Source organism: Bombyx mandarina, chromosome 13 (assembly GCF_030267445.1).
Source record: "Bombyx mandarina strain Sakado chromosome 13, ASM3026744v2".
In the NCBI taxonomy this organism is placed as follows: Eukaryota; Metazoa; Arthropoda; class Insecta; order Lepidoptera; family Bombycidae; genus Bombyx; species Bombyx mandarina.
In genome coordinates, this window is record NC_143220.1 from 10440868 (window position 1) to 10468326 (window position 27459).

At 36.2% G+C, this 27459-nt stretch overlaps 1 protein-coding gene across 5 annotated transcripts in view; it reads left to right on the forward strand.

The window, feature by feature from the left end:
- jing (AE binding protein 2 jing) overlaps window positions 1-27459 on the forward strand; it is a 220575-nt gene that overhangs the window by 164728 nt on the left and 28388 nt on the right. Inside the window, exon 1 of one of the 5 annotated variants that reach the window (XM_089732484.1) lies at window positions 755-1387. The exons of 2 other annotated variants lie outside the window; for them this stretch is intronic. In XM_089732484.1, coding sequence (XP_089588610.1) covers window positions 1374-1387 — 14 coding nt within the window. In that variant the 5' untranslated portion in view covers window positions 755-1373. Of the gene's footprint in view, window positions 1-754; window positions 1388-27459 lie in introns of those variants that run through there. 2 more of the 5 variants (XM_028176761.2, XM_028176760.2) reach the window with 2 other exon arrangements.

The window sequence follows — 27459 nt, forward strand, 5'->3', positions numbered from 1 at the left end:
TAATATTTTTGTGTATTATTCTTAGGCCTAATTTACAGTTATAAAATTTTCAACGCGTTTCTTGTTTTTGCCAAGACATAAAGACAATTTAAATGATAACGAAAACTGCGAGCAATTACTCCACCAAATCCCTATTTATTTATCGATCTTTGTACTGTCTATCCATCAATTATATTTATATCCATCTATCTACCTTTGCATTTTGTGTATTCTATCAAAACGCATACAACACATTTTGAACTAGTTATTATATTAATGTATTATAAAGTTTCTCAGTTTTCTTCACTGGGAAACGAGTGGTATCGTGTTCTCCGAAGAAGAAGATAACGCATAACTTTTTTAAGTTGTTTTCACGGAAATAAGATAAATGCTAAGATAAACTTAGCAAGCGAGAGGGTCGACCGTGAAAGTTTTTATGAAGCGCATTTAAACAGTTGTCGTACTCACGACTATATTTCAACGAGCACTATGTGTGAATATAACTTGTCGAGGTCCTGGAACTCATTCTTGTCCAATCCTATTTTTACGTTTTTATCGTCGACGTAGTGATTTACTGCTTCGAAAGCGTACTTGCGGCTTACAACAGAATAATAACTTTGGGTTATTGGCGTTTTAGTATTGAAGGCAGAGTACAAGTCGACGGTTGCTGTTCGTTCGTTCACCTTTCCACTGTAAATGCACTTTGGTTGTATTACTATGCATTATGTCCACGTGCTTTGATAATGTGCACTATCACGCGTCGATTAATTAGTTTGAATTCGCGAAGCTGCCGTCGCAGAAACGGGGCTCGTTTCGTTCTCCCATAGCTGTTGCAGTGTAATCTTATCGCATTAGAGGCCGGACATAGGAAGGGCATTAAATTTGAACGATCGTGAAGCGGTGCGGCGCGGCGGCCAGAACGAACGCGCCTGAAACCGGTCGCCCGTCCGTAAATAATGGATTAGAGAAGGGGGAGGGACGCGGAGGGGGTGGCGGCGCACGCAACGGCTGCGCGCGCGGACGCAGGGGGGCGCCTCCCGTCAGCTGTTGCGCGCCCGGACCGCGCGCACACTGCCGCCAATGCATCGGCGAATACAGCGCGTGCCGCCCGTCCTGCTGCTCGTGCGTACCGTGCTCACAGTGACATAGTGTAGTGCGGCGACGACCCGATCTGTGTGCCCTACTAACCAGTGATGGTGTTTTGTGTGTGAGAATGCCCAGGATGTGCAGTGCGCGTGCTGCAGCGCGGAGCTGACCGTGGACCGAGAGATGAGAAGTTATGTTACACCGACCGAGGTGATTATCCCCGACCTCGGCCCTAAAAACACCATGCATGTGGGAACGCCACGGGAGCTTTGGCATGTCGTGCCCGTTTCACTGCTTTATCTCCACGAATGCCTAATTTTTGGTAAGAAACGGCGAAGTGTATTTCGGCATTTTTGGCGCTTTTTTTCGAGTACGTACTGCCTGCTCGAAGAAACTTGTTTCGTTAGGCGCGACAAAAAAAAGTTTTTATTTTATTTTAACAATGGGTGTCTCTCTCCCTTCGCGTTCGAGGGACTCATTGTGCCGAAGGTTCGGCTTGATTTTTTATGTCTGCCGTTGATTTCGGGGCTTAAATAATATAAGAATCGGGGTGCACTATACCGAACTCGAAGAGGAAAAAGTTCGGTTGCATTTTGTTCATACAAATATATTATCGTTTCCTTCCAGACCAAATATTTATCTATAAAATAAAATATTAAGATTTTTATATCTTCCTAGACTTATCAGAGTTACGGGCTAGGAACCGTTTAAAATTATGCTAATTGCCCATTTTATTCTGCTTTTAGATATCCAGTAAACATATTTGATGAGTAAAACAAAATAATAAACTAAACATAGTCATATTTTAACCATTCATAAAAATGTAAATCTTAGTTTCGTTGTAGGAAATGCGAAATATTAATACAATGAAAAATCGATTCTTATCGAAAATGACCGGATTAGTTTTATAAAATAACAACAATCTAACAAACAAAAAAAATCGTACTAAAATGAACGTAATGTCATCACTGAAGCTGCAAATAATGTAGAATTACTTATAAGCGCAAAAAAACCCGCAAACAATGTTTATTATACTGCACCAGGAAATCCTGAAACATTGGCACCAATCAATCGTTCAATAAAAATACAATACCATAATCTATTAATTGCCCAGCAATTAGTTGACTTGTGTTTATTTTTCTTCTAATTATTATAACTACCTATTTTTAATAATAAATATTATTATTGTAATAAAATAAACAAAAATCATACGAACAATGATAATTATTATCAGTTTTAGTTAGAATAAAATGAGTTGAGGAAGAATTGAGAACAATAACTAAAATCAAATATTCATGTTGGACTCATTCGATTTACAACTAATTTAAATATTATTAATTAAATTTAGTTAAGTATTTAAATGAATGACAATGTTGTTTATATGATATTTAGTTCGCAATTTGCCGCATTCTGATTGATATATTCTCGTTAAGATTTTTCTCGGCATCGCCTAATTGCCTGTAGCTAGCTGGTTTATTGAAACTCGTCATAGCTCGAATAGGGTTTGCATTGAATTAGAATGTTGTTCTTGAGAATGCCTTTTATTAAAGGGACACAAACAAGCAGGTGTGTCTAACACCTTGTGTTCAACCTTCCGGTTTTATTCATTGAATATTTAATCTAGTCTTGGTTTTATCTGACATTCTTTATTTTGCGTGACATTTGACGAGCTTCGTTCCACACATAGACATTTTTCTCGATATGTGAAACATTTTCCCCTAAATGACTTTTCGAATATGTTCTAATATTATTGTACTGTTTGTAATTTAACTTCTTACGCTGTCTTCAAACATTGATTTAAATATATAATGATACTTGTAGTATCAGCTGCAAACAGTGGAAAGATTCCATTTTTTTAATCGAATGCAGTAGGTATTACTAATAATTTCACTCGCGTTGAATTGGTAATTCGGAAATTGTGAAGAGAGCACGGTTACTCTTTCCTTCGAGTTACTTATGTTACTTTCTTGTCTATAAACTGTTTATCTTATTTTAATAGATTGCGCGGCGTTGCCCGGGTCATGTCATTTACTATGATGATAAAGAGTATCCTATGTGTTATCATCGAAATATTTGCGTTCAGCCATTTTTGCTTGATTCAATAAAGAACATTGAAGGCTATACTACTAACTTTTCATTTACAATTTAAATAAATACCAACCTAGTTAATGCTTTTTAAAAATTCACAGCGCCCCGGCACGGAATGAAAGTATATTTGCAATATAAAAATTTATCGTAAAACTCTGTAAAGGTTATTTAGTGTTAGGATTAACACGAGTTGGACAGATGTTGCGAACGACAACGCAAGGTGACCTTATACCCGCCTTTTTGCAGTTACATTGATTGATTGGACATTATCGTCAACACTCGATCTATGCATACATAACACGTGCGTCAAACGTCGAACCTAAACCTTTTAATTTTTTAATGTATAATTGTATTTTACAACGTTCGCATTACGACTTAAACAGACTGTGACGTGTGTTGCGTTCAATGTTTTCAACACCGAATAATACTTATCGTTTTGATCACTTTCTAACGTCATCTGTCAATGTCATATCGACTTTTTTTTTTTAAATGAAATTTCTTGCTTGAAAACACTGGCGATATTTTTTTTTTTTACATAGCTTACGCTGAAACGTAATGGTTTTTTGCCGTTCCTGGTGCATCGAGCCGAGTTTTACGACTGAACCTTTCCGTGTGCCTGCCATTTTAGTTTTTAGTTATCACGTTTTCTCGTTTCGGTCACAATTGTTTATAATTTTTTTAGTCTTGTTCGTTCGTGTTTATGCCTTTGTTTTATATATAGTAGTTTTAGTGTTGAATGCGTTGGTTTTTAGATAAACGGTACAGTCGTTTAGAAAACGCTATTTGTGTATTCAGTTGTTTTCTATTGGCAAAGGCGTACTCTTCACGAGGCCTTTTATCATCACAATTCCGTTTCTGCAAAGTATACGTGTTTAGAGTGTCCGCTTAAACGTTTTCTTTTTGGAGCACGGCCATGTAAATACATTCAAATGTATATTATGCTTGTAGCAGAGGGTATAGGATATAAGTAGGTTGGTTTCAAGTTTGCCGGGCGACTGCATCGTCGGTGCATCGCTCGTGGGTATAATGTGATTTAAAAGCAATCTCGGTGCTAAAGCACGCTCAATTTCCGCGCTCCGCTCGTCTGATCGACTCTGCGATTACGCAACGCCAACGCCGCTCCGTTCTTCCTAAGCCTAATAGTTTGGGGATTTAAGAGCTCAAATGATTTTGTTCAAAATTACTTTTTATTATTAACTAGTTGACCCGGCAGACTTCATAGTGTCGTCAATCGATAAATAAAAGAACTAAACTTTTGTATAAAATAAACTTAAAACAAACAAAAGGAATCCGTCCGCCACATCAAAATAAAAATAAAATTGTTATTTTTATTTAATTCGAGCATTTTCATATTTATTCACCTTTTAAACCTTCTCTGGACTTCCACAAATAATTCAAGACCAAAAATAGCCAAATCGGTCCAGCCGTTCTCGAGTTTTAGCGAGACTAACGAACAGCGATTCATTTTTATATATATAGATAGATAGATAAGCACTTAAATTTGCGAACATGTGGATTAAACACTCTCCTTCACTATTAAAAGTTGAACAATAAAAAAATGGCGTGTAGAAATTGTCATAGACTACATGATAATTTGTAGATAAATTGGGCTGATAATTTTGCTTAACTTACAAATAACTTGTGTTGGGTAATTAACAAGATATAGCTCGTCTTGATTAAAAAAAAAATGTATGTAAATTTTTAATAAAACCTTATTAGTGTTTTACAAATATTTAAATATCTAATTACAATTCCGTTGTAGAATTAACGTAACATATGATACATAAATACGTAATAAATCAATATGTTCGTAAAACAGAACTAACCACAAGTTGAGAATCACTAAGGCTAAACCTCAGAAATGGCCTAAATGCAAGCCCGCCGGAACCGGTTTTCCCGTACACTGCCCTCTGTCGACTTCAGAATAAAACCTGTATTCGATTTTACATATTAAAATCGATTTTATAATCGTTTAAATCGATCGTCTTCCTCTCATTATGTTAATTTTAAATCGTATCGATTTTATTGAGTCGTTCTCGCTGTTTTTATTTTCATGTAGTTTTGTTGTAGCGTGTTGTAATAATGTGTATAATATATTTTTAAATTCGTTTATTTTTATTTTACGTTTAAAATGTAAGAATGTTAACATCGTCTATTGAATGAAATGGTTTGTCTCTTATTGATTTTCACTAGTTAATTAAGGTTTGATTTGTTGACTACGGTCAATCGTGACAATCTTTAAAGTCATTAGAATATTTAAAAGGAATCATTAGCTTTATTATTAACTTTTATTTTGAGTGATTGAACGTTCGTCGTGATTACGGAACCAAAACGGAGTTTCAATCGTGATAGATGCTTTGTGTCCGCAGTGAAGATCTAAAATAGGGTTAACCTTTGACGTTATTTATTACAATTATAATTTAATTATGAATAGTTTAAAAAAAAAAAAATTAATAGTATGTATCTAAATATGAATTAAGGTTGTTAATAAAGGCGTCTTTATCTTTATCTTTATGACTAGCTGCGTCCGTGGCATCGCCCGCAACAATATACTATTTTATGTTAAAACATTAAAACCATGAGACGATTCTGAAAGTTTACTACGTAAGTTAATTTTAGATGAACATACATTACACACACATATATAATATTCATATAAATTCGACCTATGGTGAAAAGATGTAAATCAATTCCATCAGCGCCAGTTATTCGGCAAAACATAACTATTGAGTTGTTGGAGTGGTCATGTCACCCTTTATATGTATGTGTGCAAAGTTTCATATCAATTATAGCGGCTCTCGGCTTTTAGGTCAACGTACCCACACATACATTCTTTTTTATATATACTCGTATAGATTAAGGTAATTTTTTTGAAAACGAGTGTTTTTGTGATATTATTTCAGTTGTTCAAATGTCATCTTTATCAGTAAAGGATTAATAGGTCTAAATGATTTCATTGTAGTGTTATATGTTGCAACAAGAATAATGCAAGCGATCGTAATATAATATATTGGTGAATGTATGTGTAATAATGTCATTTCCCAAGGACGGGTATGTACCCTTCTTAACATAGTACATATATGGTTTGAAAATGTTTCTGGGTGGGTGGTAGGTAATTTACTGTGCGCTTGGTATTTTATGATGATTATGAGTGACGGTGATCGCTTACCATCATATAGATCGTATACACGAATTCAACGAAGGAAAGGAAGAAATACTTCTACTTTTTTTTCCTACCTAAGCTGATAGCCTTGAGTGGCTATGTCAGCGTGATCGGGCGAGTAAGTGAGCTCACGGGGCTCAAACCGGGAGTGTTGCTAACATTAGCCCTAGCAAGAGCAGTGCAGTGCTGCGCAGAATCTACCACCGGATCGGAAATGCGACCCACTGAGAAGATCCGGCGAGAAACTCAGTGGGCTGTCTGTGGGTTAATTTACTAGTCGAGCCCTTCGTCGCAAGCGACGCGTTCGACCTGGACGGTGACCGGACTTCTACTGTTAAGTAAATCGAAGACAAATCACACGGTCCCAAACTTGGATTCCCTGTCCAATGAAAACCAGAGACTAATATTACATATTAGGTATATACGTTAAATCTATATAAATAAATACGCGAAGCAAAAACTTTGTATCCCTTTTTACGAAAATTGCGCGGACGGAGGAGTATGAAATTTTCCACACTTATAGAGAATATAGAGAAGAAGTGCACAATGCTAATATTTTTTTTAAATAATGCATAAAAGATACATTAAATCAATAAAGGAAACATTACACACACTACATACCATGTATTTGACGCACACACGCATGCATACTATTTATTGTCAAACTTTTGTTCTTGACGTCTGTTGTCAAATTGAGATTAAATATTGTTTGTCTTTGTTAATATTTTTTATAGTGTAGTCTTGGTGAAATTTGTGATTATAAAAGAATAAAATACAATCATAATAGTGTACAAACTTAAAATTACAATTAATTATAGTCGAATTTCGACTACTGCGGGACCTCTAGTATATAATTATTAAACGGGAATCGAACCCACTATCCGCATACCGGCAGTCAGAGATCACTAATCACCATCGAGCCAATGCTAAACAAAGATATTTGATAAAATAAACTTTTTATATCGGAGTTTTAAAACACCATAATCGTTCTCCTAGGATATTGTAAATTAAATGATTTATTCTAATTTAATCCCATAATGTTAAGTTTTATTGCTATTATGTGCTAAGTAGTGATTTTTCGGAATGTCATCTTCGTTAATAACATTATTTATAAACCTGATAATTTTTCGGTTCTTGTATTTTATTGAATGGCTTTCGTCTGCGATATTTAATCATCCAGTCATTGGAGCTTACTAGAAATAGGTAGGAAATATATTATTATATTGTGCGCGTTTCTTTTTATTTATCAATTACGGTACATTTTTGTCAAAAGCATTTGCACACAAATTAGTTTCACCGCTGCAGAGTTTATTAGCACGTCCTTACGGATTCATCAGAACAAATAACTCTTGCATTAGTCGCCTTCAGCTCTAACACTAGGAGTAGGGACCCCGGTAACCGTACTGGACGAACTCGCCAAAGAGTTCGACGTGCAACCTAACCCATGCATTCGGTAGTAGATTCATTCGCGAAGCAGCTGCTCTTGACTTGTTAGGCCGAGGCGCTCGGGCAGCTGTTAGCAAATCCCACCCCTCCTGGCTGAGCCTCTACTCGCCTAACTGTCCTGGTGAAACTGGAAAGGCCTCCGGGCCACCAGTAATCCTTCAATCATAAAAAAAAGTTTATAAAAGGTATGTTGCATACAGGAAGACAAAACGTTTTTAATGCTGTTTTTTTCGACATTTGTTTTTAGTGCATTCAATAAATAAAAAAATAAAAAATAAAGTTTTGTTTTGTAAACAAATCGAATATTAACGCTTTCATCGCGAAACACGTCGAGCCTTTCTCGGTAATATATAAAACGGTCGTAAAACCAGTTTTTATAGTGAAAGCGACAAAATATAACAGTTGTAATTACGGCGTAAACAATACGCGTTCGTAAACGAGGCGAACAATAAAAACTATTGTAAACTATTTATTGTTTCGTAGCCGGTAAAATGTCAACTGCGTGCGGCTTAGGTTTTTTTTTGTTTACAATAACAATATTATATTTTGTTACGTTCTCGCGTTCATAAAACGGGTTCGTTGGGCTCGTAGCTCAGCAGGAGTCTGCGGTCATCACTAGGAAGTAATTACCTTGAGTAACTAGTACCATTGTAATGGTAATAATAATCTGGGTGATGCAGTAGTTAGGGCTAATGTCAGCTGAGCTCGAGGGTCGTGGCTTCGATTCCCACATCGCAAACAAACTTTTCTTAGACTGTGATGAAATTACTGGTGGTAGGACCTCTTGTATAGATTTAATACGAAATTTAAAAATCAATTGTCCATTAACGCCAAACAAGCATCAGACGCCGAACACGCCACCGGAACGCAAGTCACATTACAAAACAATCTTACGCTCAATATAATATTTACTCTATCTTATTTAACGTATATTACTTATATAATATATGCTTTTTTTCTGTGGTAATTCCGTCGGAATCAAAATATTCACATTCACGGATTAGGGTCATTATAACAAAAATATTTCATGTAGTGCTTAGTATTCACCTCATACTGGGTCTGTCCCCTAAAACAGTAATTGTTTCTCCATTCGGACGGGCAAGCTTACGGTATACCTGATGTTAAGCGGTTATAACTTGAGTCACGATATCAAATACTATGGTTTAGCGATAGGCTTGGCTAGCGGTAGGCAGCGGCTTGGCTCTGCTCCTGGCATTGTTGACATCCATGAGCGACGGCAACCACTTACCATCAGGTGGGCCGTATGGTCGTCTGACTACTCGGGCAATAAAAATAAAAATAATAACAAAAAACTTAAAGCGGTCGTCGGTTGTAATAGATTTTGAAAAGATCATTAGAAAATAATTTAACTATAAATAAATTGAATATTTTTATGAGTGACCAGAACTAAGAAGACGTAAATGTGAGAAGAAAAAAAAACCGCTAAATGTTATGTAACAAAATGCTTGGATACGGTACTACCCACGCGGTGTCGATGACCCGCCCATTGAACGAATCTTACTTGTTCTTTACTATGAAATACTTGTCTGGTATCTTCACGGCTGTTTGCACTGCGCAGTGAGGGACCGACAGAGACGCTGCTACTAATTTACAGAATGATTGAATCGCGTTGAAAATAGATGCGATCTTTGTCTATCATCGAGAATGTCATCTTTATCTATACTTCTATACTAATATTATAAAGAGGAAAGATTTGTTTGTTTGTTTCGAATAGGCTCCGAAACTACTGGACCGATTTGAAAAATTCCTTTTCCATTAGAAGCCGACATTGTCCCTGATGAACATAGGCTACTTTTTTAATTTTTTTTTTGTTTGTTTCATGTGTGTTTTAATGTTTCCGAAGCGAAGCGAGGGCGGGTCGCTAGTCTATACTAATATTATAAAGAGGATAAATTTGTTTGTTTGTTTGTATTGAATAGGCTCCGAAACTACTGAACCGATTTGAAAAATTCTTTCACTGTTTGAAAGCTACACTATTCCCGAGTGACATAGACTATAATCTTTTTTGAAAAAAGTAAGGAATCCTTACTAAAACTCGAATAATGTAACCCAAGGTGTAAAAAAATTACCTAAAGTATTCCTTACATCGCGTGCGCTGCGAAAAATATTGATGATAGAATAAAATAATGTACTACGATTTTGTAGAACACATTATTATTTACAAAAAGTGTCGCGACAGCATATGTCTAACTATTGTAATTATGCCGCAATAAGTGTTCTTTTATTTAAAAAAAAACGACGTCTAATATCGTAGAAATTTTTGTTAAAGATCCGAGCGGAGCCGGAGCGGGCCGCTAGTTGATGTATAAAAAGGAATAATTGTAATATCACTTGCACATTCGTGTTCCACGCGATAATTTAGTTTAATTGAAACTTAGTACAGCTGTCGTTACTTACCTACTGTTTCTTGTTTTAACACCGAGGAACGCTAAGTAGCGTTTTAATAGTTTTAAAATTTTGCTTTCTAAGTTTTACTGGTAGAGAACTAATCTTAGAACACTTTTTTTATATACATAGTTTATCGCTTTCTGTCTGGCTCTATATTTTACGTAGTTCTTTCTATATTCTAATCGTATCTACGATTCGCAAATAAGATTCTTAAAAACATTTTTTTTCCAAAAAGCTTAGTTTTTTTTTTCTCTTAGTAATTGCAATATTTCGATATACCTAAATATATTTAAAGGTGCCGGCATCCTCATTAGGGTCTAATCGGCTTTAGTAACCACTTTCCACTCTCAGTGCTTTTCGGCTCTTCAAGCACCGGTCACTGGCCTAACTAACCCATAGACACAGCCCACTGAGTTTGTCGCCGGATCTTCTTGTCATTGGGTCGTTTTTCCTATTTATTTATTTAATAAGTTGCACCAACAAAGTGATCATCAATAGAAAACATTGACAAATTGACAAAAGTTCATGGCAGATGTCACCTCAATTATAGGTGCAATCGACAGTGCATTAACAACAAAAATGAAAAAATGTATAAAACTAAGTTCTGATTACATTTGATTGATTGCTTAAGATGTGCACTATCCCGTGGTAAATTCTAAAAAGCACTACCCTTGCTAGGGCTAGTGTAAGAAAATTCTCTCAGGTTGAACACGCGAGCTTACCTACCCATTTGCGCGTATCCGCAACCGGCCCTTAAGTTACCAGCAAATAGGTAGTGGAAAAAAACACTTAACACCAATTCAGTAATCGGGTCGTCCATCCGACTACGCCAAATGATAGGTTACTTGATTTGAACTTTATATACAAAAAAGATGAAAAAATTAAACAGTACAAAAGATTAGATTGTAGGGATATATGGATAAAGGGAAGATCTTCCACCGAGCTGATGATATTGCTCGGTAGACGGACGATCCGAATATTGTTTTTCGGAATTTGTATATATGTAAGCTTATCTTGAAAATGTCGTAAGCGAGATTCAGGCCTCTGTCAAATATCTTGCGTTGTATGATGGCTACCGCCACAGCATAAAAAAACCTTCACTCATTAAAATGATAAATGTATGCATAACAATCCTTACGTTACAGATACTTGGTTCGAGTGATCTATATTTAGATTAGACGAACGGAAATAAAACACGTTTTACCGAACACTCATTTACCATTCATCGGTCAACCTAAGTGACACAAGTACATAATTAATATAGACTAAACATATACGCCAAAGCACAAGCGAATCTTTTTTCGTTTTCAATGTCGCAAAAACAATTGTATTTTCAAACAAAAATACCAAAAATGGAATTTTCAATATTTTGAGTTTAAGTTACGGAGTATATATTTTTTTTGTTTTTATCTTATTGATGTATTATGTTTATTTATTTATTAGATTCGTTATGCTAAAACGCATTAGAATGTGTTTATGCCAAATGCAATATCGACTTATAAGTAAAACTAAAAAAGAAAGTCCTACCCTTATAACTATTGAAAAGTCGTCATGGATTAAAGGATAAGAAGACTGGTGCCCTCATATCGAGCGATGCGAATAATCCCGCATCTAAGTACAATTTTTTTTTTATGAAAGACGTGCTTTATAAATGCTTCCGAACGATTTTCACGATGATCCTTCATCCACCCATAACATAGTACTAAAAATCAAATTCGCACATATTGTTATTGCGTAATAGCTATATAAATAATTTTTATTTATTGCTTAGATGGGTGGACGAGCTCACAGCCCAACCTAGTGTTAAGTGGTTACTGGAGCTCATAGACATCTATCTACAACGTAAATGCGCCACCCACCTTGAGATATAAGTTCTAAGGTCTCAGTATAGTTACAACGACTGCCCCACCCTTTAAACTGAAAAGCATTACTGCTTCACGGCAGAAATAGGAGGGTGGTGGTACCTACCCGTGCGGACTCACAAGAGGTCCTACCACTAGTAAATATAATATAATATAATTTATATATAGCCTTCACGTATCAAAACCTGTCAATTTTAATAATATTGTTGTTGAATGTAAGTATTGTGGGATGCATGCGTCTGCTCGAATAATTTCGTTGTCCCGCTGGAGATAACGACTTGATAAGGTGAATTAAATGCGTTCACGACAACATCGAGCTTACAAGCTCACATTCGGCGACGCTTTGTCTCGTACGGATTGTTTTATTTCAAGATTTTCTGTATTCGAACATATATGTATATGCGGCTACACTACCGATACAGTCAATGTTTATACAGTAATATTGTAACGAGCAACCTATTATATTGTGATGGGCATAAAATTTGGTATAATTTAATAAAAAAGAGCGGACGGTTAGTGTGGTATGGACATTAGATGCGTAAAGAAAAGATGCATGTGACTAGGAGATGTATGGAAATGGTAGTACAAAGTAGAAGGGGAAGAGGTCGACCGAAGAAGACATGGATGGAGTGTGTGAATGACGATATGAGAGAGATAGAGGAGTGAGTGTTGAGATGACGGCTGATAGAAGAGAATAGAAGAGAAGAATTAGTTGTGCCGACCCCATCTAGTGGGATGAGGTGGAGAAAAAGAAGATAACATTTGGTATAATTATCGTTGTAAAAGGCCTTTTTGTTTCATTAATACTCTTTTACTGACTTTGTTTTTGACGTTGGCAGCGGCTTGTCTCTGCCCCTGGCATTGCTGAAGTCCATGGGCGACGGTAACCACTCAACATCAGGTGGGTCGTACGTTAGTCAGCCTAGAAGGGTAAAAAATAAAAATACTAGAATCTAAAGCACTTGTCTCACGAACAAGTTTAACGATGAAGGAACAACATCTGAAAATTAATATGTAATTACTGGCCCGATTGTGAGCCGGCACGCGTGGGTACATCTTGACTGTATTATTATCTGTCTCGAACATGTGTTCCGGTTTAAAGGGTAGGATGGCCGTTGACCTTCGTGTTCCAAGGCGCAATATTCGTATTGTTTCTATGAACCGCTTTTTTTTCCCTATATATGCTGATAGCCTTGAGAGGCTATTTCAGCTTCACCCTAACATGTAGGTGAGCTCACGGGGTTCAAACCAGAGTGTTGCTAACACTGGCCCTAGTAAAAGCAGTGCTTCGCAGAATCAACCACCGGATCGGAAACGCGACCCACTGAGAAGATCCGGCTAGGAACTCAGTAGAAATGAACCGCTGCTACCTCTAGAAAGACTGTAATGTCATCTTCTTCATTCAACGCCACTTAAAATAGAGTTAGTTTTTTTTTATTAAGGAAGGATTACTAGTGGCCCTGAGGCCTTTACAGTTTCACCAAGACAGGTGGCCGAGAAAGGGCTAAGCCAGGAGGGGTAGGATTTGTTAACAGTTACCCGAATGACTCTACTCTAAGGAGACTCATGAGTAGCCGCTTCACGAATGAATCTACTACTGGATCGGAATCGCGACCCATTGAGAAGATCCGGGGAGAAACTCGGCGGGCTAGTGTTAGTCCGAATAAGAGTGTCCGTTTTAAATCGCCCATACAAATTAGGTCCTCTTTTAAATATCAGAACGAGGCAAACCGACCGTGTTTACATAGACTGTGTGTTGAGAAATGCAGTTGCATTAAAATTTGAAACCGGTTTTGGTAGAACCCTTGCGTTATTATGATTTGTATTGATTTTTGTAGAATACTTTCAGAACTTGTTCGGCAACTCGAGTGCTTACTTTATTGGTCATTTATTTGATGTTATTGTTTTTGTTTACGGTAGGCAATATTTGTAAATTGAGATTTCATTTTGATGAATATTTTTTTTAATAAATAAATTACATTGGATAAATTAGAGAAAAAAAGTACGCATCGGCTTGGCTCTGCCCCTGGCATTGCTGACATCCATGAGAGACGGTGACCACTTACCATCAGATGGGCCGTATGCTTGTCTGCCTACAAAGGCAATAAAAAAAATTAGATCTACCAGAAGATCGTTAAAATATTGTTGATCGGAATTTGTATTAATGGAAACTTATCTTGAAAATATCGTTAGCGCGATATAGGGTTTTGTCGGATTCCTTCTATTCTAGGATTGCTAGCTACGCTGCAATAATTTGAAAAGGGATTTGTCTTAACGATATAACCTCTTTATTCGTCATCCTTGCGTATGGAAACGTTAAACAAATACCGTTAAAATATTTCTAGTCTTCGGTTTTTTTCTCTAACATTTTCTTTTTCTTTTTTTTTTATTGCTTAGACATCTATAACGTAAATGCGCCACACACCTTGAGATATAGTTCTAAGGTCTCAATATTGTCACAACGGCTACCCCACCCTTCAAACCGAAACGCATTACTGCTTCACGGCAGAAATAGGCGGGGCGGTGGTACCTACCCGTGCGGACTCACAAGAGGTCCTACCACCAGTAAGAAAGATAAGATATAAGAAAGATATTGAATACACACTACGAGTATAACAAAAAGATAAATGTCGCGAACCGTTGCCCATAATAACGTTCATTAGTGAATGCAGACGGACATTGTCGGTGAATTAGATTATTACTATTTAGATCTTCATTTAAAAGTATTTTTCGAAGATCACGGCAATTGAGTATGTTACCTTTTTATAATTCGATAAGTTTTGAGACTCATTAAGCGTTATGCTTATCGTTGCCATGCGGTGTAGAATGCTTGACTGTAACAAATAAAGCCGTAGTACTTAAATGAAAAATTTAAAAATATTATCCTAGATCGATCATGTTTTTTTTTTTTTGTGAATGTCTTCAGAATGATTGAAATGAAAGTATTTATAATTATTACTATAAATTTTCGTAAACCTGTCAAGTATTCGGAACGTAGGAAATAATATAATGACGGTAAAAAACTCGAGATTTAACCATAAAAGTAGTTTTCTAATCATAATACTCATGAAAATCTGTTTTGTGCTGCAAATCCACTGATCGTTGATTTAAGCCAGGCCCCTGCCCATTTGTACCTGTAATTAAAAAAAAAAAAGATTAATTAGGATACGATAATGAACGTCAGTATAAAATTGATTACAGTGGCGTGCAGTAAAACTGCATACGGCCCAAGCTTAAAGCCGTCCGTCCCGTTTATTGACAAATTAATTCACGTTATTTTTTAATTTATCCGCTTTAAATAATTATGGCATTCCGCTAATTGAGCAATAAATTAAATGATAGTGGTCATTTATAAAGTAAGTCGAGTAAAGTTACTTGGGTAAATACAACTGAAGATTTATATTTTTAATAGTTCATATTTAACTTAATGGTTATGGTATTATAAATGTTTTGACACGGTTTGTTTTATTTTATATGTAGTTTTAATAGAGGCTTACACGGATAGAGGGACACGCCTGTCTATTTTATCATAGCGCTGTGGATTTTGGAGCCTTTTGTATATGAAGTGCACGAATTGTTTGGTAAATTTTTAGCTACGACAGAAAGGTCTTATTTAAACATAAAAGGACAATAGATATTTCTCAAGTTTTTACGAAGTCGAGTATGTGTTGTATTGACAATATGATTTCGGTCTGGCTTTTGACGTGTAGGCTTTTTTATTAGTAAACCAAAGCACAAATTATATTATATTTACTGGCGGTAGCAGTCAAGATCGTGGTGGCTTAACTAGCCCTGTTGAATACATAAAAATGTTTTCGTCTTCATAACTCACAATGGTCCCTTTACATTGTAACAAACATGCGATTGGATGCGTCGAACAAACCTCAGAAACGCCGCGCGCACAGACACCCGGCTAACAGGTCACAAGTGGACATTGTTCGGCGGACAATGTGCATGCGGGCTACGGTTCAAGGTTCGTTGCCCGGCCACAAATTACCCCCATGATCCGCTCACACGCGCTGATAGCATCGCTGGCCATTAAAATAATAATGTTATAATTTACGCCTTCGTTTACAACATGCGAAGTGTATCGATGCCTGCTTCGACTTAGATTAAATCGGACGATGGCTTTCCGTAATTGTTTAGTGTCTGATAATGGAGCGCTCGTGGCTTAGTGAACGTTGGAACGTCATTTCATGTTTGGATGTATGCAAGCTGTTCTGATTTTTGGTTAATTTCGGTTATAAGAAATAAGAATTAAATTGTGCTTCGTTTTATTTTTATTGCTTAGATGGGTGGACCAGTTCACAGCCCACCTGGTGTTAAGTAGTTACTGGAGCCCATACACATCTATAACGTAAATGCGCCATCCATCTTGAGATATAAGATCTAAGATCTCAGTATAGTTAAAATGGCTGCCCCACCCTTCAAACCAAAACGCATTACTGCTTCACGGCAGAAATAGGCAGGGCGGTGGTACCTACCCGCACAGACTCACAAGAGGTCCCCTACCACCAGTAAAATTCGTGATGTTAGTATGATAAAAAATTAGATTCTGGCTTTTTATTTAATGATTCGTTGGTAATCTTAAACGAACATAGGAAAATTTACTTTTTCTCTACGGTCGCTCGGAGTGAGAATCTTTGTGAAAGGTTTAATGGGGAGAGCTCTGAGGAATTGTTTGAGATGATACCACCATCTCGTTTTTACCATCGCACCGCTCGTCACCGAAATAGAATTCACCCATACTACCTGGAACTACTGCGTTCATCCACAGTGCGCTTCCAGAGATCTTTTTTGATACGTACCATCCGGCTTTGGAATTAGCTCCCCTTCACGGTGTTTCCCGCGCGCTATGTCCTTCTTCAAACGAGGCTTGTGGAGAGTACTTCACGGCAAGCAGCGCTTGGCTCTGCCTCTAGCATTGCTGAAGCCCATGGTCGACGGTAACCACTCGCCATTAGGTGGGCCGTATGCTCGTCTTGCCTAAACGTGCAATAAAAACAGGTATTCGGGAACTGGATATATTTGCTCATGTGTTGGATGTATTTACACATCTATTACACAAGAAAAACATTATGCTTTTCGTTCTAAAGTCTAGCTAGCTAGCTGCCTTGCCTTTCCACGCTTAGGCCATTTATCGTGGAATTCTGAACGTTCGATCATAGAAATACATAATTGAGGTAAACTACATTATTATTGGCAATAGTCGATAATTCGAATGTAATTGTAGTAGTTGATTTGAGTATAAAATTTGATAGAAAATTTTATTTTATGCATTGGCAAAATGATTACTTAAATTACCAAGTTAAGAATTGTCAATCAAAATATATGTAAACGTAGGTCTTAATAAAACGTGCCAAAAATGATATGTACAGAAAACATTCCAGTAACAATTATTGTACAGTTTACCCCAAAAATTTCGCTTTATTTTATCGTTTCAATATCTAACATGTGTCGTAATTGGCTGGACCAAACGCTACGAATACTGAGACCGAGTTTACAGGAAACATTAATTAAGTACTAATAGCGCCTTATCTATTTAATACGTTTAATTCTGTACAGTGGCATTTACGACAACACCATTAGATCTTAACACTGACCACTACTGTGCCTTAATTACTAGTAGGTATATGTATATTCAATTAAAAGCATCTCTATTTTCGATAGTCTTACTTAACGTAAAAAAATCTTTTGACATTAAATAAAAGTAAAATACAGTTGCATTATGACTGTTATAAGATTAAAATATCTCCCGCGTAAATTAGTCTGAGGCGGCCGCGTTTTATCTCGTTTTTATTTTTTCATTTTCGGAGACGATTCACTCGGCCGCAAGTGTAATGTGATTCAAGGATGTCAGAAGTAAACTGACTGATGTACACATTTTCTTGTGTTTTATTCTGTTATCGATTTTTTTTTATTACACTGTCAAACTGGCATCAAAGTAACTGTAACTTCAGGCAATTAATAGCCTTATTACATTGCTTATTATAGATAAAAAAAAACGCGAAAAACACACTTCACATAAATCATGACGTATCCAAGTATTCGAAATATCAAATAAAAAAGTGAATTAATGGTAAGATTTTGCCTTTCTTTTCATCAAATGATATACATTTTTATTAAACCGAGGCTTCGATCGGCATATCAATCGCCTTAGACCCCTTGCGTTGCGGCTAGGAAGAAGTCATTTTTTATAATTTGGGAGGAAGACGTGCAAACGACATGTGTGGCGAGTGGTTATCGTCTTATACCCTACCTAATCGCTGCTTTACTAAAGGGCTATTCCAGCTACGCTTGGACGGGCAGGTGAGCTCAGAAACTCAACTTGAGAGAATAACACTAGCCATAGCAAAGAGCAGTGCTTTGCTGAATCTACCACCGGATCGGAGTCGTGAACCACTGAGAAGATCCGGCGGGCAACTCAGTAGTGGGTTAGTGACCGTCGCTCATATACGTCAGCAATGCAATTTTTTATTTTTCAAACTGTTCTCCGAAATTGAATCCGTAAGAGCATGAAGGGCGTATGAAGCGTTGGCTCGCGTACTTTAACGCGCGCGTGATAGCCCTGTCGTAAGTGCACAAGTAATTAACCCCGTATGCGGCGCGGCGTTGTAGAGACGGCTTGTACGGCACCTGCTCTCGTCGGTAGCCCTCAGTAAAGCCGTGAAACTTTCAGTTTATTTCACTGTTGAAGTCTGCCTTATATCCTGTATTGTAATAATTAAGGTGTTCGTAAAAGGGAGCTATATTTAAAATAAAATAAAAAATACGCTGGCTCAACCTTTGTGTTAGTCTTGAAGCCGACATCCATGGATTCTTTGCGCCTTAAATATGCTGGATAGTTTTACTCAAACTAGCGGATTCACAAAAACATTATGCTTATAAAGTAAACTACTATCTATAAACACCGTAGTTTTGCTTATGTCATCACGAAAAATATATAAATATATTTCGGAGCCTTATTCTGATTACCGTAAGTACGTCTTTATTTTTTTAAATACGTTGCACTGATTGCCGAGCTCAGGATACAACCAGCAGAAAGTGGTTGACAGATCCCATAGACATCATAACGGGCATCCCGCCCCCCATCTCAATAGACATGACGTTAGTACCTATCCGAGCCACTCATGCTTTGTATGCACCTAATCAGATTCAGTGCCTTCTTTAATCAATATGCTATGAACACAACGTCGTGTTTAACCAACACTGGCTCATATCGAAGCAAGTACGAATGTTTTATTGATACTAGCGTAGATCGAACCGTGTTCCCAACGTTTGCGTGTAAGTGTCCAACACGCACGTTGTTCTCAATTGCGTAAGTCATTCCTATCAGTTGATGAAGCGAAGCCGTTCACTTTCGTATTTATGTTACTGTGTTTACATTTTATGTTGTTGATAAGTTTTTGTCAAACGATTTTATGTCGGTTTGTTTTCGAGGTTAGGTTATTTTCAAGGCACATATTGCCGATGTATTAGAGGGCCAAATTGAGCCAAGCGAAGAAAAATAGAACATTTTGATGTGCATGATTTTAGAGGCCTTATCGCTCCGACAAATCTCTTCTATGTAACCTGGTACGGAGGGAACCGTGGTTTTTCATGAAATGTTAATAACATATTGAAGTTAAACTCTTTATCTGGCGTTTACATCGTTCATTTGGTCTAAATTTTGGCTGTGGTGTAGCGTCGCAAAATTTTCGTGGGCATCTATACGACTTTAAGTAAACGGATAAACATTTTTTAACCTGAGGCTATATTTTGTTTTTGATTTGTCTCAGCTATAAAACATCTTAGTCTTGGTGTGAGTTTAACGTTGAAGCCGTTATGATTAAATGTAAATATGTGATTTGATTTGGTCTGCAATTTGGTTCTATTATTTTCATGTTCATAAGCTTATAAATATAAAAACAAATGAGCCAATAAACGTATCGACAAATTTAAAGAATTTTATTCAGGATCGGCCTATAGCTAAGTTTGTTGAAATAACAAAAACATCTGTGACAAAATGAAACGGTTGTAAAAACAAACAAAAATAAAACACAAGAATTTAAATTTAAATTTTTGTTCCAAAAAAGCTATATTTATTAGAAGGTAATGAAAGACCGTGCTTTTAATACGGCAACGTGGTGTCGTCCCAAAAGCGCGGAGGAAGCCAAGTTCCGGCGCATAATTAATGGATTGTTATTGTCACGACGTGACCATTAACGCGGCTGGATGTTCGCTTTCACGTGTACCCCACTATTTAACTAATTAACAAAAAGAGACAGCTTAGATGCATTTCGTGTTATGCAGCATACAGTATTGCCGCTTACTAAAATGTATTTCTATAGTTTTAGTATATAACGAAATTCATCGATACGAGATTATGCAAATTAAACGTGAACTTTGTAATCGGATCAATAGAGACTTGTGGGTTTTTAGAGAGACTGACAACTCGGAGGAATACTTGAGATGATTCCGTAAATTTATTTTTAACATCAAATCAGCAGCCATCGAAGTGTTTCCAGAAACATTTTCCCTTTGAATTTTATAATGAAATTTCCGCCGCCTTCTTTTTATCATCATTAGATACTTCTTCGATTTCTCTCTCTCATAATCCCATTCGTTTCCCCTTTATCTGCAAATAACATCCCTTTTTACTTCGTATTTTTACACGCTTTCTAAGAAAATTATTTTCATTTTAATTCGAACACTTAAAAGGCTTAACGAAATTAGTCTTGAAAAGTCAATGCCCGTACAGTATTGTTTTCGCAAATTTTCATGAGAAACCGATTGTGAATAATGTCCGAATTCTTCAAATCGCTTTTGAAACTTCTTGAGACGATTAAAAATTATAAGAATCAGTTATTAACTATCTCTATTTGGGTGTACTAAAAATAGTAGCTCAATGACAAAATTATTTAAATCGATTATCTTTCGGAATCCGGCCTCATGCAAATGCAATCGTCACCGAGAAAGGCGCCCTAGGGGAGATTGACCTACAAATTGTCGGATTCATAGATAACATTTCTGTATCCCGTCTAATTGTTAGATGGCTTAATTTGGCTGAGGAAAGCAAATGAGAAAACACAAAAGATACAGCCAACGCATATCTCCAAATACTTAAATTAAGTTCTTGTAACTGTTGCTAGCCAATTCGATTTATTTCTGCACAGGATTAAATAACTTGCAATAATAAACCGTGATTACTATAATAGTACACATGGCATTGAAGGTGATTGTAATATTATAGAGATCAGCAAGGCCGCTGCACTTGCAGTGCGGAACATAGTTACATTGACGCTACCCATACCATTGCTATACGATTTGAAATTAACTTTTAGTAAATTATGTATTGTACCAAATCCGTTTTAATATCATTTGTAATATTAAAGGTGGCGTATGAAATTAAGTGAAAGAAAAATATAACTTAATTTTAATAGATTACTTTATTGGACACGTGTTTGATTCACCATTTCGGAGCGCAGTGTAATTTCAATACTTTTTTGTAGCAAAATCGACAATAATTATGAAACTCGCACGGGTCGACCAGTATTTTTAAGTAAAAAAAAAAGCGTCTCAATGAAAGTTAACGTATAAGATAACGTTCTGCAATTAACATTTTCTGCGGTCACTTGTTCTTTTTATACTTAGTGTTTCCACTTTCTTATTCAGTATTCCATTCGTCACTTAAATATTTCTCCAGAAGTAACCAATAGAAGTTTATCATTGGTATTTGTATGTTAATGGTTTTCAATTCTCATCTATACGAGAACTAACAGCGTTGTATGTATGCGTAATCTTTTGGACAAGACTTTGGCATTTCAGTTGCGACACAAATAGCCCTTTAGAAGAACGAATCCGTCCTTTTAAATTTTTTATATCATCTCGATTCAGTGCGTAGTTTTTTTTTTTTTTTTTGTAATCACTAAATTACATAGCGACTAATTGTGAAAGTTGTCCCACAAAACTGTCTAGACCATTTGACTGCAGGTCTTTAAGCCAAAACATATTGTGCTTCGTTGTCAATATAGCTTGTCTATTGTTTTTCGAAGCAAAAATAACTTTGTAAAGGTTTTGTAGTCGTTCAAAAAGTTAACGGAGATATAAGAGAGTAAGAAACATAATTTATTACAAACATTTCTAACACTGTATAAACATTGTGATATACGTATATAAATGACGCTTAAAGGCAAATTATAAGATTATACTTTCTTCTTCCTTCTTTATTGTAAAAAAACTAGAACATCCAATATTCATGAATTTAAAATTAAAATTACCAAAATTGTATCCGTTTAGAAAAATGATTCCAATTCATAGTCCTATTCCGGAAATCGTATACAAAAAGCTTAAATTGCTCCCGGAACATTGACGTTTCCCACGCGAATTAAAACATAATTTAAATTAATTTCCATAACAATCACAATTGTACTAGCATGCCTCTAGTACCTCTGAAAAGTTTCAAATTACGTTATAATCTAACGTTAAACTTTGTTCATTGAAATTCGTCTTTACCTGGACATATTTCTAGTTGTTATAATTCTATTTAAACAGCTACTCTTTATCGGTGCTTTTAGGTACTTCAAGCACCGGTCACTGTTCTCGTCGAACCCGTCGCTTGCGACGAAGGGCTCGACGAGTAAATTAACTCTCAGACACAGCCCACTGAGTTTCTCGCCGGATCTTCTCAGTGGGTCGCGTTTCCGATCCGGTGGTAGATTCTGCGAAGCACGGCTCTTGCTAGGGTTCGTGTTAGCAACGTCATCAGGTTTGAGCCCCGTGAGCTCACCTACTAAAGTTAGGGTTACGCTGAAATAGCCTCTCAAGGCTCTCAGCTTAGGTAGGAATAATAAAAAAAAAATTCTAATTAGCGTCACCCAGGGTGTCTGTGAAATTGAATTACAGAAGTACTTTAAACTAGACGTGTCTATATTTGTATAATAAATAATAATGAATGTTATTATACTAAATTCAAACAGAATAGAAAAAAATGACAGTGTTAAAATTTTAAAAATTAATTGCTAAAAATTTTTGCTCATTCTTTGACTTAATAGCTTCTTTTTTTTTGTATATATTCTATATAGATTATAAAATATCCTAGTCCATATCAGACGTTACCTAAAAATATGTAGAGTTCTCAGTACTCAGCACTTTGATTTATTAGAAATTGCTGAATTCATTATAATATACCTCCATTCACTAAGTGGGACTAAGTGGTGTAAGAAGTTGATTTTCTATTGCAATTCTAAATAGCGGTTTGGTTATGCCCCTAGCATTGCTGACGTCCATAAGCTACTGTTCTTATTTATCATCAAGAGGACCGTGTTTTCTTCTGCCTTCTTCTTCTTCTTTGTCCGTAGCACTCTTGAAGGACTGGTCGTGGTCATCACTTGAGGTGTTGATGGTAAGCTTCAAAACACGTTGCCAATCTTCTCTGATGGCCGCCCTCCTCGTGCTTGCATGTAGTGCCCACAAAGGACACAAAAAAAAATTGGAGATAGTTTTTAAGTTCGAGCAGCATTCGAGTTTAACTCGCAATTCTCGAACAGTTAGTAGGGGTTTATTTATCCTTTCACAGTGCAGCCAGCAACTGCAATTATTATGATGCGTCATTGAATAACATGCAAGCGCTTGGCATACATACAAACAAAGAAAATACTAAAACATAAATTACTAGCATATAGGTGTGCATTACCTTGAACGAAGTTTGCGGATTGCAAGATGTAATGTTGTTTCTGAATTCAATAATTCAAACGTAAATAAATACCTACGCAATTATTATTTTAATATAAGGTTTATTGATAACCTATGTTGGAATATTTTTTTTATTTTTTTTTATTGCTTAGATGCGTGGACGAGCTCACAGCCCACCTGATATTAAGTGGTTACTGGAGCCCATAGACATTACAATTATAAAATTATTGAAATTGAACAATTCATTTGTTTCGCTAATAATGAAATACATAAATAAATAAAATGATAAATATATACTAATATATAAATGTATACTACTTACTTATAATAGATAATAAGTAATAAAAAAAACAATTTTTATAATAATATATGTATATGTGATGAAATACTTTAGTTTATGTTTTAGAAAAAGTATAATACATACCTACCAGCAGCAATGTTTTTTTTTATTGCTTAGATGTATGGACGAGCTCACAGCCCATCTGGTGTTAAGTGGTTACTGGAGCCCATAGACATCTACAACGTAAATGCGCCACCCATCTTGAGATATAAGTTCTAAGGTCTCAGTATAGTTACATAATAAAGTTCAAATATTTCAAATAAAGAGTATTTGAGTATAGAATAATAGCAAAATTCATAAATTTATTATTAAAATAAAGAACACAATATTCCTAACCTAAAAGTACCTGTTTAGTATCCGCAACATGCTTCGTCAGATTATAGAAACAGAGTTATCAGCAACATGCTTCGTCAAAAAGTACAATACTTACTTTCAGCTGCAAGCCTCGTCATAAGTAACATAAAGATATCATTTTGATATTTTGCTATTATTGTATATCAAAATGATATTTTTCTATTATTCTCTACTCAAATACTCATCTACTAAATTATTATTCTTCTGTGTTTTTCACTGTTTTGTATTTCTGGAATACTTCTTATTAAAATCCTATTTAGACACATAAAATACTTCGTTGTACCGTCGCAAATCTTCAGCAACATTAATTACATTACAATTAACGATCGTTGTTTAATTAAATTATATATGTATGTTTTGTTTACGAAACTTGTCATTGAAGGGGACATGGTAAAGTTATCGTATATTATTACGGTGCAATGCCCTTGTTTGTTAAAAATGACGTTCGCAGATAGCCTCTAAGCGTAATCTATGGACCTTTGTTCGTATCTCTGTTCGATTACAGCGTTTTAGGTCGGTGCGAAAAGGATAGGACGTGAAGAATAATAATATTAGGGTTGTCTCAAATTTTTTTATAATTGCATATATAGATTGACGAGCTCATAGCCCATTTGGTGTTAAGTGGTTATCGGAGCTCGTTTTGATATCGAGTAGAGGGAACTCGCTCTCGCCCCCGACATCGACGGCCGGAGTCCTGCAAGACTCCGCGCTCTCTCCGTTATTATTTAGTTTGTATATCAATGATATATTCCGGTCTCCGGAGACCCATTTAGCGCTCTTCGCTGATGACATGGCTATCTACTACTCGTGTAGGAAGATGTCGCTGCTTCATCGGCGACTCCAGATCGCAGTAGCCACCATGGGACAGTGGTTCCGGTAGTGGCGCATCGACATCAACCCCACGAAAAGCACAGCGATGCTCTTTAAAAGGGGTCGCCCTCCGAATACCACATCGAGCAGCCCACTTCCCAATAGGCGCGTTCTTTTTTCCTACCTAAGCTGATAGCCTTGAGAGGCTATATCAGCGTTACCGGACGAGTAGGTAAGCTCACGGGGCTCAAACCTGGTGAAATCAGCGTTACCGGACGAGTAGGTAAGCTCACGGGGCTCAAACCTGGTGAAGTTGCTAACACTGACCCCACCGGATCGGAAACGCGACCCACTGAGAAAATCCGGCGAGAAACTTAGTGGGCTAACATTACTAATGCAAGCGTGTTGGCGTTAAACTATAGCGTAAGACCGATAACGGACTGGGTCAGTTACTGGCCCGTGGCAGCCATTGTTATCAGTAGCAGTGTTAATAAAAACAAATGTTTGTGTTTTGGGAGCCGATAGGTGTGTACAGTTTTGTGAAAACAATCCTTTAGGTGAATTGGATTGCGAAATCAGCAATTTTTTGTGTGTTTCAGAAACAATCATCTAAACTTTCTCATTTAGAATCTTCTATCTATCTATATATATAAATGAATTGCTGTTCGTTAGTCTCGCTAAAACTCGAGAACGGCTGGACCGATTTGGCTAATTTTGGTCTTAAATTATTTGTGGAAGTCCAGAGAAGGTTTAAAAGGTAGATGAATATGAAAATGCTCGGAATTAAATAAAAATAACAATTTTGATGTGTCCCCCGTCGGACGGATTCCTTTGTTTGTTTTCAGTTTATTTTATACAAAAGTTTTTTTTATTTTATCGATTGCCTTTTATTTATCGATTGAGGCACTACGAAGTCTGCCGGGTCAGCTAGTGGCAAATAAAAATAGTATATTAGTATCGATTAAAATTAGTAGAACGAGCACACACGCTTGGAACACTCACAGCTTTTTACGTACATTTCAAGTCATTGAAAATGGACACCTTTCATTTTAGAACGGGTGACTGTTTCACAGCAAAAACCTGATTGTGATACTTAGGCGGGGTTGCTTTACTCAAAACAAGAAGGACCCAGCGAATTAGGAATTAAGGTAATAAATTTATTAAAAGGGAGGACTAACATCTTAACTTAACATGCTAGAATAGAATAACAAGAAATAGAATCAGAAAGCTAATTGAAGATAAACACTAATAAAAATAAGTTAAATCACTAAGGAAACAAAAAATTAATCAAAGCCATAATTAATTAAAGTAAAAGAAGTACTAAACTAAACTAAATAGGTGACTAATAAATAAATAGATGAAAAACTCTGCTGCCGTGGATGGGTCGGAGGACGGTGGTTCTAAGTCGAGGCACTTGATCGCATATCCGTATCTTCTGCTTAATAACCGGGACAGCCTGTTTGAAATATTTTAAAGTCTTTACCAATCAGGGTATTAGTTTTTTCCATATGATCTATCAAATTCTGATTTTCAATAGCATCCGGATCTGGTCTGTTTAGCTTATTGGACTCTTTTTTTTTCTCAATGTCAAATTTTCCGGTGACAAACAGATTTTGGTTTTTTTCCATACTCTGACCCCGAACATTGATACTTTGTGGAGTCTTCTATAAACCTCTAAGCATCAGCTACAATGCTCGAAAATAGGTGGGGTTATACGATATTCAGAAATAAAGTATTTGATATATTAGACAGAAAAAATGAATAAAAGGAGTCTAATAAAAACAAATCGCTGTTCGATTTAGTGGCGTGAAAAACTTAAAAAAAATATATAATAAAACATATTTATTTTAGAATAATATACGGTAGTCACCAAAATATTCAAATATCGACGCGTAACACGTCCTTCAACGTATGTGTGATTATAAAAACTTTAAAATGAAAATATTAAACGCCAGATGAAATCGTAAAATAGTTCTATTTAATTACATATATGTATGTACGCGACTTGCGAAAACCAAAGAAAAAGCTTTGCTGACTTAAATCATAAACACAACAGTGTATATTGGTTCGTTACTGAAATGTTGCGTAATCATTTACATTCCGTTCTGTATAGAATGCTAGACTAAACAATGCTTCAAGATAGATATATGTATGTGTATATATAGCTAAATGATATCGATTCCTGAAGTCGGAAAGATGTTCTTACGAAATTATTAAGAATTTAAATTACTGACGGTATTAATAATATT